General features: G+C 43.3%; 1 protein-coding gene across 6 annotated transcripts in view; it reads left to right on the top strand.

Moving 5' to 3' along the window:
• SERPINB8 (serpin family B member 8) overlaps positions 1 to 11,743 on the top strand; it is a 16,089-nt gene extending 4,346 nt beyond the window's left edge. For 3 of the 6 annotated variants that reach the window (XM_006141817.3, XM_006141818.3, XM_027766165.1), the window contains exons 2-7: positions 672 to 846; positions 1,908 to 2,045; positions 4,481 to 4,598; positions 7,361 to 7,503; positions 8,582 to 8,734; positions 11,224 to 11,743. In XM_006141817.3, coding sequence (XP_006141879.1) covers positions 682 to 846; positions 1,908 to 2,045; positions 4,481 to 4,598; positions 7,361 to 7,503; positions 8,582 to 8,734; positions 11,224 to 11,628 — 1,122 coding nt within the window. In that variant the 5' untranslated portion in view covers positions 672 to 681 and the 3' untranslated portion in view covers positions 11,629 to 11,743. Of the gene's footprint in view, positions 1 to 671; positions 1,850 to 1,907; positions 2,046 to 4,480; positions 4,599 to 7,360; positions 7,504 to 8,581; positions 8,735 to 11,223 lie in introns of those variants that run through there. The other 3 variants (XM_006141821.3, XM_027766168.1, XM_027766167.1) reach the window with 3 other exon arrangements.
• Positions 11,744 to 14,219: the final 2,476 nt, after the last annotated feature.

The following is a 14,219-nucleotide window of genomic DNA, read 5'->3' as shown; positions in this document are numbered from 1 at the left end:
TGTGTGTGTATATTTTCTTTTTCTGGAGGTTTCAGGAACCTTTTTTCTGGGATCAGCAGATGGCGTAATGGTTACGTCGCTGGACTCCCATGTAATTAGTTATGGTACAAGTCCCAGACCCAGTGGCTTAAAACTCACACCGAATGTGTTGGGTGTGTGTCCGAAATCCCAAGAGGGGAATGGAGAAGAAGGGATTGCAGCATGGCCATTCCCCCTAGGGAGTGATTTCTTGCCTTCTGTCTCTCTGTCTCTGTCTCTCCGGCAAGTGCACATGCCCTATAGCAGAAATCTCTGTCTCGGAGAAAGACAGAGGACTCTGTTTCCTTTCCTTTCCCGGCTTGTCAAGGTGGCCATTTCCTAGGCCACTGTACCTACATCAGTCTGACCTGATGCTGACCCTCCCAATCCCTCTGTTAAGGACTGTCGTGACCCCATCAAACCTACTCAGAGAATACAGGATAATCCTCCGTCTCAATCCCCAGCCCAATCACACTTGTCAAATCTGTATTGCCAGGTAAACTAACGTAGTTGCAGGTTATGGATGCTAGGAGAGGTTACCCCCGGGGGTGAGCTATCCTGCCTGCCACGCCCGGTGTCCATGGGGGGCACTAGGACTGTGTGGTTGCAGGGAGCCCTGGCTAATGCACCTCTGTGTTGTGCTTTCCATCCAGACCTCCCGTGATGGACCACCTCTGTGAAGCAAATGGCACCTTTGCCATCAGCTTATTAAAAGTGCTGTGTGGAGACAATTCAGGAAATGTCTTCCTCTCCCCCATTAGCATCTCCTCTGCTCTCGCCATGGTTTATATGGGGGCAAGAAGAGACACTGCAGCCCAGATGTCCCAGGTATGACCTGTCCCAGAGGAAGCGTGACAACATGGTCCCAGTGCTGTGTAGCGCTGGTCTGTCCAGCGGAAGGAAGGAAGGCATCGAGGTGATGGAGAAAGGCAGACACGCGTAGAGAGGTGACATGTACAGGACAGGTCCTCTCCTCTAATGCTGGCGGGAGAGATGAAATCATGGTTATCTCTGTAGGTAAGATCAGCAGGACATTTAGTAGATAGAGTAGAATTCTACCCACAAACAGGCACACAGGTTCGACCTTGTTTTATTTTAAACTTTTGTTAGCATTCCATTTTATATAGAAATGCAGCTGTGTCAGTGTTTTGTCAAGTGTGTCATTTTTACTGTATAATTATCCTAAGTCGAGGAAGAAATGTGGGCTTAAACCTCCTAGCGTTATTCAGAGGAAATGTATAATGTGATTGATCCGAAGGGCTGCAAACGAGGCAGTGGATCATCTTCCAGGGTAGTTGATTTGCCTATCTGGTGAACGTGTCCCCCCAAATTACCAATGGACATTATTTTCCCACTAATATCAGGGACAGCTATCTCCCCAGATAAACCCAACGACCTCCACTGAAGTCCCATGTGGTTGGTTCTAAAACCATGGAAGGAGTGAGGCTTGGGACTGGGGAGACAATCTGTAAGTCTCACTCTCACTTAACATTTCAGTCATAATTTGGCCTGGATTACTTCCTTAAAATTGCAGATGAAACTTTTTTATTTTTGCTTTTTCTTGCATTTCTGGGTCATATTCAATTCATCACAGCAACGTATATTTTTTCCTTTCTGCCTTCCTCCTGAGTTATCATACACCGCCTCCCTGGCATGGATAAAGTGGCTAGACCAGCAGTTCTCAACTGCAGTGGTGGTGAAGATGGGACAGGTGGCTGCCCTGGACATTCGGTCACATCTGGATGGTTTTCGTTCTCGTAACTGAGAGGAGCTACTGCCATCTTGTGGGCAGATGCCAGAAGTGCAGCCAAACATCCTGGGATGTTTGCAGGTGGGTGGCGTATAGTGGATGTTAAGAATCTTAAAACTGACATTGTTTTCTATACCAGGCACTTTATTTGACCCAAGTTGCAGATGTTCACCCAGCATTCCAGGCTCTTCTCACTGAAGTGAACAAAACTGACACTCAGTACTTGCTCAGGACTGCCAATAGACTCTTTGGAGAAAAAACATGTGATTTCCTTTCAGTAAGTATTACTTCCAGGATGTTTATGAAAAAGGATTGGGAAATTAGAAACTACAGAACAGTAGAGAATCAAGGACAACTCTATTGACCTAAAATGTGCTTAAATTGGGTTGCGTGGTTGTTAAGGGCACTAGACTCCCACATGGCCAACCACAATTTGAGTCCCGGACCTGGTGGCATGCCTTCTCGCTTTCTCTCTCTCTCTTCCTCTCTCTCTCTCTCTCATTTGTCCCTGCTCTATCCCTTTCTGGTCAAAATAAAATAAAGTTAAATACATTTTTTTAAGGTGCTTAACTTAAATTGCTGCAGTTGTAATTTTGGAAATTTATGATTGCTTTTGAATTATGTTCTTCTAAAATAGTTTCTGATACACCCCCACCCCGATGTCAAGGTCAGTATGTCCATCCTCCTGCACCCAGATGTGCTTGTGCCCCTTGATGGCCTGTCTCTGAGTCACCAGAGTCCAACGCATTGGATGGAGATCCTTCCACCCCCACCTCTGGTTGCTAGGTTCTTGCTGGACCACCTCAAGGTCTCTTAAATGTGCCCTCTGCTGAGTCACTGTTGCCATGTCTTGGGTTCAATCCCTATTTGTATCTTTCACAGTAGCATTAAGTGCTCCTCGCTGGTCTTTCCAAATTCCGCCCCATCCTTCCCTTGTCTCACAAGTCCACAGGACTGACAGAATAGCCTTTCTAAAATGAAAATATGTTCATAAATTTGAGGCTTAAATCTGAGTCATTTCTATTTGTTTTAGCATGTAATTCCTAAGTTTCTTACTCTAGTCAAAACCCGTCATCATGCAGTAAATCAAGTTCCCAAAACTATGCCACATGATGTGCCAGGAGATGTCTTTTTTCTTATTTTTATTAATATTTAACAGTTACACATCTGCTTGGGGTCCAATGTGGATTTTCAGTACGAGAGCACACTGTGTAGTGATTAAATCAGAGTATTAGTGTACCATGCTATCTTTTTCTTTTTTAAAATAATTACTTATTTTATTTATTCATTCATTTATTTTAATTTGATCAGAGAGAGACACAATGAGAGAGAGAGAGAGTGAGAAAGCAAGCCACTAGGTCCGGGACAGAACCTGGCCGGCCATGTCGGAGTTTCCAGTGCCTTAAACACTATGCCACCTGCTGGCCCACTGTGCTGTCTTGAGGTTAATGAAATGATCAGAGCAACCTTGGCTGGGAATTCCAAGGGTTCTCATCTAAGACTCAGATACCTCCCTGTTCTGGCTGCTGTTGGGCTCTGCCCCCCTGCAAGTTGTCTCTCTGAGATCCCTAACTTCAGAGATGACTCAGAATCCCAGGAATCTCTTGTTGAGCCAGCGCCCATTTTTTGAACATGAGCCTGATCTTTGAATGTTGTAACATTGAAGACACAGGGAAACAAACTCCACGTTTTTTTCATTGCTTGTATTCCCCTTCCTTATATATCCCTTTTTCTTCAAAAGAAGCAGAAATATTTGAGACCAGGGACTGGGCGGAGGATAGGAGCCAGCTGTCAGGCATAGTGCATCTGAAAGCAGGTTCTCACAGGGTGAGTTAACTGGGCGTTGGTGTATAGGGTACAGGCTTTTCCTGTTTGAGACCAGGGACTAGGCGGAGGATAGGAGCCAGCTGCCAGGCATAGTGCATCTGAAAGCAGGTTCTCACAGGGTGAGTTAACTGGGCGTTGGTGTATAGGGTACAGGCTTTTCCTGTTTGACCCTCATTTACTTTAAAAGGGTCATTTCCTGCCATTGTGTTTTCCTGAATCCCCTCTCTGAAACACACAAACATGCCTATACATGTGCACATATGCCGTCACACAGCAAGACATGTGCACACATGATCCAGGCCTATCACACTCCATTCCCGGAGACCTTCCATGCTCCATATTCTCTCGACTGACCTTGATGACCCAGATCTAAAATGCTGCTTCCTGTGTGTGGATCTACATGAGTTCTTGACAATGAAGATCTGCCTGGAGCCTCTCAATAACATTTATCATTCAATTAACATGTGCCAGACATGGTGATTAGTGATGATGGTACGAAAATTAACACAAGAGAATTCGAATGCCAAGAGGGAAACAGAGAATCAAAGTCAATGCTCAGGACTGGACAGTGAGCCGGGCTGTTCTGTGCACGGGTGGTGTCCCCATGGCATCTTTTAAGTATCTTGGTGTCTTTGCTGTCTCTCTTACCAGATCATGGGCCACCTCCAAGCAAATGTCATATCTTCGCCCTGGTGTCAAGCACTCAGCACAGCGGCCCAGAGGAGGTGGCCCATACATCATTGTTAATTGCATGGATGTGTCTTAAAGTGCAGCGTGACTAGTGCAAGCATTTATGGTAGAAACATGTTAAGAGGAAAAATATTGTTTTCATGTGTCTGGGAACCTTGGCCGAGTGAGACAGAACTCAGTGCCTTGTATTTGTAGACTTACAAGGACTCTTGTCAGAAGTTCTATCAGGCTGAGCTGGAGGAGCTGTCCTTTACTGAAGATTGTGAAGAATGCAGAAAACACATAAATGCCTGGGTGTCTGAAAAGACTGAAGGTAAGAGGCTAAATTTCAATGGGCTTGGCATTAGGATGGAATGAGTCTAGTGGGTTAGGTCTGGACCTCCATGGTGTCTCCACTGTGGCCTGCTTACCAGAGGCCTGTCTGCATGTGTTGGTTAGGTTTTCAGTCCAGCAATACAATTCTGTTATTTCTCTTGGACTTATCAGTTTACAAAGTAGGGATTAAAAACAAACAAACAAACAAAAACAAAAAACATAAACCTAATCTTAGGATCTCAGACTCTCCCATTTGGACTGGGCCAGAAAATCTCTGAAACATGCTTCCTCTTTGGGATTCTGTTTATCTTCTGTCTGGGACCCCTTATCATGCTCTGAGGCACTCTTATCATGGTCTAAGGCACAATGACACTCAGGTGGCAGCTTAGATATGACGCGGCTTTGTGCTTTATTTTCTCCCTATGGTAATGTCAGCAGGTCACTAGATTGATCTGTAGCCCTCTCTCTTCCTTCTAGGTTGGTTATGGCTAACTTCGCGTTGAAAATGTGACCTTTTCTGAGCTTACTCCAGAGTCCAGAGATGCAACGAAGGTGGATCGTGCAGTGTTTCTTGTCCAGACTATATATTTTTAAGGGAGGTTTTTGCTATAGGGTGTGTGTGCTCTCTGGAGAAACAGAGATACAAAGTGAGAAATCATCTTCCCCTAGTGGTGATGGCCATGCTACAATCTCTTCTCCTCTGTTCTTTCTCTGGATTTGGGGTATATACGAACACATGTCCAATGTGTTTTGGTCTGGGACTCGAACCACAGTCGACTACTTGGGAGTCCAGCGATGTAACCATTTCACCATCTCCCATCCAGATTGTATTTTGTTCTATGAGAAACATTTCTTCCAGGTCATGACTTAAATATAGATAAAAGGAGGGTGTTTTAAAGCACCCTGAATATCTTTTCAAAATATTTAACAAATAGTTTAGATAGTTCTCCAAGTGAGAGAATTATGGCACTTCTTTCTTCAAGTACTAACCTAACATTCACCCATCCGATTTTTTTGACAGACCCACTGTGTATCAGGCAGAAGCTGTGCCCATGATTATATGGAAGGCAATTACCACTGAGCCTTTCGTATTTTCTGGCACCCTCTGTTCAGTCAGCTCTCATCCTCCGGTTGATCCAGCAGTAGTGTTACCTGAAGAGCCCAGAGATTTCTCACACCTCACACTTCCTATTCCCATCACTTCTCCATGGCTGCTTATACCTTCTCTCCCTTAGGCTGAATGCTAACATGCTTTCCCCAAAATAATGGAGCTGGAGAGGACTGTGGGGATCACCTGACTCCCACTTTCATTGGGCCCCTTGCTTCCACTTCCCTAATTCCTGTGCCCCATCCAGTCCTTTCAGATGGTCTCTCCCATTTACATGTCTGTGTTTCTCCATCTGTTGGAAGCCTTCCTTATCTACATGAGATCTGAAGATTGGCACAGAGCAGTGTTCCAAACAGGGATGCTTTTGTCCTCTAGGTGACACTTGACAATGGCCGAAGATTTTTTCTGTTGTCACCCTGAGGGAAGTACTGCTGGATAAACATCCCACAATGTGCAGGAAAGTCCCCAGGACAAAGAATTATCCAGTCTAGAATGGTCGAGATTTTATAGTGCCAAGGTTGAGAGTCTCAGAGCTTTTTCCTCATTTTCTACAACTTGTCACCTATATGAGCTTGGCAAAAAGTTAGGTAAATCCTCTGATCCTGAATTTCAACATCAATAAACTGAGGGCAAGATCATAGTTGTCCTAGCTGTTTTAAAATTATTGCTTAATGGGGCCAGGAAGCTGGTGCAGCTATGAAATGTGATACTCTGCGAGGCAAAACCACATGGGAAGACTGCCAGTTCTCATCTGGAGACTTCCCTGAGTAAGCCAGGCACGTGTGTGTCCATGATCTGAGCTAGCTGAGGCTGGGAGTGGATGGAGGCGTTGGAAATCTACTAGGGATGCTGTTTCTCTGTCTCTGTCTCTCACCCATGGAATAAATAAATAAACTTTAAACAAACAAAAAAAAAGATTGTTGCTTAAGGAGAAAGGTTAGACTGTGTTTGAGAACACTGCAGCCATCACTCCAATTCATCAGGTGGTTAGAAAGACAGGACTTTGGGCCAGCCTGTGGCCTACTAGTTAAGGTGGCTGGGCCACGCATGGCCTTTACCCACACTGTCAGGGTATGAAACTGTCACAGACCACATCCTCCCTTTCCTCAGTGATTTGCCCCCTGCAGACATGCATGTGACTCCACTGGAGTTCTGGCTCCCGTGAGGCACTGGCATCAACTCTTCTCCTCTGCAGAGGTGTGTGCACATCCAGGGGACAACAGGGAGCCTAGGAAAAGCCATGTAAGGAATATTTAAATGGAGGCACCTATTTACAAAATTTTTTGATGTTAATCATTTCAGTCCTGCACCTGAGATTTGAAAACACTGCTGTTTCCAAGCACATGTTCATGAGTATCCAAAGTCACAAAAGGAGGGATATATGGAGGCAAAGAGATTGTGGCTTGAACATGTCCCAGGTTGGGTTCTCTCTCTCTCTCTCAACTTCCTCCCTCACTGCCACGTGCATGCATACTCTTGTAAATTAAAAATAAATAAATAAATAAATAAATAAAACAAAAAACAAACAGACAAAAAACAGGCCTCACCAAGTCCTGGCTCTCAACTAAGCCTTAATTTTCTAGGTCAAGGGGATTTTGTAAAAGAGTTTTTATTTCCTTCCAAACCACAATTAGCTCTCATATTCTTTACAGGTAAGATTACAGAGGTTCTGGGTGCTGGAACAGTCCATTCCCTGACTAAGCTGGTCCTTGTGAATGCTATCTACTTCAAAGGAAAATGGAATGAACAATTTGATAGAAAGTACACAAGGGGAATGCCTTTTAAAACCAAGCAGGTAGGGAAATTGTTTTCCAAATATGCTACTACTTTCTTAAAGTAGTAAACTGAAAAAGACTATAAATGAAAAAACAAATAATTTATTTCACACTATCTTGATCTTTAATCTATTTCTTCATTAATTTAATGGCCTTTGTATATCTTTAATTGGAGGGAGGAGGAGAAAAACTAAGTTAATTTTTGTACAGATAGTTTTGTTTCTCCATCCTTGCTCAAATCCATTTTCCATCTTTGGTCATATGATTTGTATTGGAAGAAAATTTCTTCTAAGTCTTAGAATCATGTTGATATTTGCTGTTGCTATTTATATTAACACCTTTTTGCAATGTCAGGGGTAACTATATATTGCCTTAGATTTCAAGGCCATATGATTTTGAACAGGAGAGAAAAAGTGTTAGCAGATGTTAAGGCTAACTTAAATATCATTTTCCTACATTTCCTTTTGCATATGATAATATCTGGGGTTAATAGTTCCTAACTTGGAGTTTGGCCTCCATCAATCTGATAATAGCATATTCCACACAGATCTGAAATTTGAAAATATATTTCATGGAAGTTTTAAAAACGATTGATGTTACACATTTTTTCAAGGTTTCCTTCCCAAGAAATCAAAGCCAGAAAACCAGGTATATAACTGGGCAACTCCTCAGAGTATAAGAATAGCTTCCTTTGGCCCATATGTGTTTTCTGTCCAGATCCTTCAGCCCAAGGAACTGAACATTACTTAATACGCCTCCTAATGTAAAAATCACTTTGAATAATAAAGTCCCTGGAAGTGCTTCTTCATTGATCTTCTCAAATGTACAAACACACTCCTTCCAAAAGTAACATGGAGTTTTATGTACTACATTTTCCTAGCTATTCTTTCTCACCTGGTAATCCTCGATCTTCTGGAACAGTAACATGTTCTATTCAATACTGAGATGTGCTAGAGAAGAGTTCACAGTTGTCAGCGTAAATCCACAAAAACAGTATGTATCTATACGTGCTTAGGGATCTGCAAGTTCGATGATCTTATTTTTAGTGAACTGTGCTCATCTTCCTGTTATCTAATATTAATTTCATGTTTTTATTAGGAGAAAAAGACGGTGCAGATGATGTTTAAGAAAGCCAAATTTAACATGGGGTACATCGACGAAGTGCACACTCAGGTCCTGGAGCTGCCCTATGAGCAGGAGGAGCTGAGGATGCTCGTTCTACTCCCTGATGAGGACACTGATCTCGCCGTGGTAAGCCCCGAGTGGTGACTCTGGGTGTCTGTAGATTCCAGCTGAGCTCATTTCTTTAAGTGCATCTCCCAGATGGCATTTGAGGAGTTTCCAAGTTTGGGTTATTACAAGTAAGTGGCGGGTGATCACAAACACGTAGCTTCTGTGAACATGTGAGTGCATTTTTGCTGAGAGTATATGTAGGAATGGACAAATTTATATGAAGCTAAAAAGAGAGAGCTCCAAAAATGTAAAATAATTATTCTTTATTCTGAAGAGAGGAATTAGTTGAGGGTCCAATTATCATTGGACGAAAGTAGAGATTGTTCTGGGCAGTGTTTCTAAAACATGAATATGTGTGTGAATCTCCTGGGTATCTGGTTGAAATGAAGATTTTGATTCAGTGGAGTGTGGCCTGAGATTTTTGCAGTTCTAACAAGATTCCATGGAATGCAGACTCTGCTGGCCCATAGCTTACACTTAGAATAGCAAGGGTATAAAGTACATTGGGTAGACTGAGCTGCCGTGGCATGGAAGTGACATGCTGTCATGCAATGTTGGAAGCCATATGGAGGATTGAGGTGTAGTTCCTGGATCAACCAATATACGCCAGCCCCACAATTGTGTGTCCATGAACTTGGCTGGCTGACTGGGAAGGCTCAAGGACGGACTGTGGCATAAGAACTCCTTGAGGGTGCTTCTCTCTCTCTCTCTCTCATGAATTAAACTCTAAAAAATTTTTGAAAAAAAGTACAGTGGGGATTTGCCTTAGATGGGAGGAGAGAGAAATCTTCCCACGACAGAAAAGGAACAGAGTAGGGAACTAGCAGTTAGCGTAATGGCTATGTCGCTGGACTCCCACGTAGTCGACCGCGGTTCGCATCCTGGACCCGGTGGCTTAAAAAATCTCACGCCGGGCGCGTGTGTGTGCGTGCCCAAGATCCCGAGAGGAGAATGGAGGAGAAGGGATTGCGGCGTGACCATACCCCTTGGGGGGAGATTTCTCGCTTTCTGTCTCTATGTCTCTCTCTGTCTGTCTGGCAAGCGCACGCGCCCTATAGCGAAAACCTCTCAAAAAAAAAAGAAAAAGAAAAAAAAGAAAAAGAAAAGGAACAGAGTTCTGGAAGGGAGATAGTAAAATTGAAAGGTAGAAGGGTTAGGACCAATAGTGTGCTAGCATACGAGCTCTCTGGGAGGTGGGAGCAGCCCTCATTTATAGTCTGTTGATTCCCATGAAGTTAGTACTTCCACTATGGTTGACTTTAAGCTACCAAGAGTTTAATAATGTAAGCCAGTCAACCACACCAATGCACAGAGTGTTGAGATTGAAGCTCTGTAATTTCCTCGGTTTATCTGTGGAATCAGAGAGCTAGTGGCATTAAGGCAAGGATAATATCTGTCATGGACATTGAAGATAAAATTTAGGAGAGTCTAGAAGTACAGTATTAAACAACTCTCATCGGAAAACACTCCACCTGGACTTGGTGAGTGGAAAAGGAGATGCATGTGGGAGCTGCTCCCCCTTTCCTGTCTTCCTTTCTTATGGATAAGCAGAATGGGTGATGGTCCTTAGAGGATTTTCAGGTAACTCAAGGACAGGCAAAGGGCAAACAAGGACCCGCAAGCAGCAGACCTGTTAAGTGCCCCATATCTGCTCTCCCTTCTTTTCATGTTCACATACCAGATTTCTCCTCCTTCACCCTGAAAGATTTACCCCCTTACTGAACCCTGAGTAGCTCCCTGATTTTGATACAATCAGTTGGTTATCATTTTCTAAACTGTTTGATACGGATTTTTTTTTTTTTTTAAGTTCGCTATAGGGTATTTGTGCTTTGCCAGAGAGAGACAGAGAGAGGGAAAGTGAGAAAGCACTTCCTGGGGAGGTGACCATGCCATACTCCCTTTCATCCACTCTCCTCTTGGGCACACATGCCACAAGATTTTCAAGCTGCCATTTGAACTGTGCTATTGGCCATGTGGGATCCAGGTGCCTTAGCCACACCACTGGCTCATCTCATTTTTTTTTTTTTTTCCTGTAGGGCATATTCGCTCACTGGACAGACAGAAAGTGAGAAATCCTCCTCAGGGGTCATGGCCATGAGGCAATCCCTTCTCCATTCTTCTCACGGGAGTTTGGACATGCATGCACATGCTTCCACTTGTCTTTCAAGTCATCAGATCTGGGACTCGAACTGTAGCTGGCCATGTGGGAGTCTAGCACCATAACCACTACACTACCTGCTGGCCCCAGCTCCAGATTTGTATAATTAAAATTTTCTGCATGTCTTGGGTACTTTCTAGCTCTTTCACTCTTGTATGTATAAAACAGGCAAAAGATGAGAATTATGGAGAAAATCTTGGCTTATTTATAAAAAGAAACTGTCTGTAGATTGCTTTGAACCAGATCTTGCCATCTAGTTGCAGGTCATGAGGCGAAGGGTGAAATGTAGGTGGATGGAAACAAAGATATTGTCTTTTAGATTTTATGATCTGACTCTGTGTTATTCCAGGTGGAAGAAGCACTCACATATGAGAATTTCAGAGCTTGGACAAATCCAGAAAAGATGACCAAGAGCAAAGTTCAAGTTTTTTTCCCCAGAATAAAGTTAGAGACAAGTTATGACCTGGAGTCGTTTCTTCGAAGGTTAGGAATGACTGACGCTTTTGAGGAAGCTAAGGCTGACTTTTCTGGAATGTCAACAAAGAAGAATGTGCCGGTGTCCAAGGTCACCCACAAGTGCTTTGTGGAGGTCAACGAGGAAGGCACAGAGGCGGCGGAGACCACTGCAGTGGTCAGGAATAGCCGGTGCTGCCACATGGAGCCCAGGTTCTGTGCAGACCGTCCTTTCCTTTTCTTCATCGTGCACCACGAAACCAACTGCGTCGTGTTCTGTGGCAGGTTCTCCTCTCCATAACGAGGCAAGGTTGCTGTATATGTCTTCCTTTCCCTTCTGCCTTGTTTTAATTATAGTTCCATGTGACCCAGTTGATGTGGAGACTTGAAGGCCAAAATAAAACGCATGTACCTGGGTTATCTGTAAATGTCTTTGCTCAAGGTTCTAGAGACCCTGAAAATAACTGAGGCTTCAGATGAGTGAAGTTTGGGGTTGAGAAAGCTACGCCTCTTTTGGAGTGTTTGGGTGCCACTCATTGACTCTACCCTCGATGTGACCATTGTTTGCGGGCGTCTTTAGGAGCATCTCAGGGATTCATGAGCCAGCCCTTGATATGCTCTGCTCCCCTGCAATGATTCCGACCTCTGCCTGACTCACCAGGGAACATGTGCCCAGACCCCACGGCATGCAAAGCCAGGCATGAACCTACAGAGAAAACAGCCACTCAGTGCCTCACAAAGCCAAGATAGTGTCTCTGCCTCCATCATATGACACATACAGCCTTGCAGGTCACACAGCACACACAGCCCCTCATGGAAAATCTCCTTTGCCTTTTCTTTTTTTTAGCTTCAGACTCAAGTGCAGGGTCTCAGGATTGAGCTTCAGGACTTCAGCTGGGAACGACAGCTCTGAATGTGCCTTGTCCTTTTCTTCCCCTTTGAAACACAAAACTGCAAAGGAATCTTCATACCAAATGGAAACAGGACTCCTCTAGTTAATTATATTCACACAGACTAGGCTCTACTCCCTTTCCACTTAAGAAAGGGCGTTACTTTTTTTGACTAGAAGAACTTGTATTATAGCAGCAATTTGGAAACTAGAGAAGCGTACAGAGAAAATTTAAGTTACCAACCATCCCAGCAATCACGGCTATCAGCGATGTGCACTTTTCTGTATTCTATGTACATAAATATAAATTCGTAAGCGTTTAGCATGGATTAGCCATATACTTCTGCCACTTCTTTCTACCCTTCCTTACTTATATCCACATTCCTCAGAATCTTTTCAGGTAATCATTTTTTTGCACATAGTTTTCCAGTGTATGGCTGCATTTATGTATTTGATTGCACTTCTAGACAGATTAGATAACTAAAATGATTTAGACTATATATTATATTGTTTCGAATGTCCTAAATATTTACTCATACCTTTAATTTTTAAAAAATATTCCCAAATATGGTAATATCAAGATAAAATGTTAGGTGCATTTTGAGATATCCTCCACGTTGGTCTCCAGGAAGTTGCACAAATTTAAACTCCCACTTACATGGCCATTTATGCCACCACGGGCTCCTGCTTACCTTATTTATTATTTTTTTTATGAATTTGACTGAACAGTGTTACTTCTATTTTTTATTCACAGTTCATGATTACATGAACCTTTCATATTAGAGCTCTTACTTAAAATTCATCAAGTTAGAATGTGTTGTCTGTTAGGTTATATTCATGCCAGGGGTCATGTTTTGCAAGGCAGATTTGACCAAAAATTAATTCACAGAACTGGAAAGTGCACAGCTGTGGTTTTGATCTTACTTGGACCTCTAATTTGAAAAATTACATCTTTATTGAAGTGTAATTGACACAGTATAAAGTTCACATGCATCAAATGTGTAATGCAGTAAGTTCCGGTATAGCATGCCCCTGTGAAACAAACCATGTTCAAGAGAGAGAGCACATCTGCCATATCATTTCCTCTTGTTTTTTTCCTTTACTAGAAAGATTTTTGTTATAGGACATGTGTGCTCACCAGACAGAAAGCAAGAAATTACCCCCCAGGGGGATGGCCACACCACAATCCCGTCTCCTCCATTCTCCTCTCGGTATTTTGGGCCTACAGACACACGAGCCAGCATGAATTTTAAGCTGCTAAGTCCAGGACTCTGACTGTGGTTGACTACATGGGAGTCCAGCAACATAACCATTATGCTGCCTGCTGGTCCTCCTCTGTGTCTTTGTAATCCCTCCAACCTCCCTCTCCCTGTCCTATCCCAACCACCTGTCCTTAAGCATTCACTGACCTTCTTTTGGTCTCTGTAGATGAATTTCCATTTTTGGAATCACATAGCATTTATTCTTTTTGGGATAGCATCTATTAGCACACTTATTTGGGGACCAGCAGTTAGCACAATGGCTATGTCACTGAACTCCCATGTAGTTGACCGTGGTTTGAGTCCCGGTCCCAGTGGCTTAAACTCACACCAGGCATGTGTGTGTGCGTGCCCATGGTCCCAATCATGGAAGAGAAGGGATTGCGGTATGGCCATCCCCCTTGGAGGGCAGTGATTTCTCACTTTTTGTCTCTCTGTCTCTGTCTTTCTGGCGAGTGCACGCACCCTGTAGCAAAACCTCTCCAAAAAGAAAAAAAGAAAGCACACTTATTTTAAGATTCATTCCTGTTGTATGTATTGATAGTTCATACCAATAGTAACATTTAAATTATGAATATATCAAATTTTGTTCATTAAACTTTTTTTAATTGCCAGAGGCACATGCACTTGCCAGAGAAGTAGAGAGAGGGGGAGAAAGTAGTCCCCAGTAGGAAGTGGTCTCACTGCAACCCCGTCTCCTTTATTTCTCTTCTGTCCTGGTTTTGGGCAGGTTCACACACACAT

This window comes from Tupaia chinensis, unplaced genomic scaffold (assembly GCF_000334495.1).
Source record: "Tupaia chinensis unplaced genomic scaffold, TupChi_1.0 Scaffold000065_1, whole genome shotgun sequence".
NCBI lineage: Eukaryota > Metazoa > Chordata > Mammalia > Scandentia > Tupaiidae > Tupaia > Tupaia belangeri.
The sequence above is the reverse complement of the archived record's forward strand: the minus strand, read 5'-3'. Positions and strand labels throughout refer to the sequence as shown.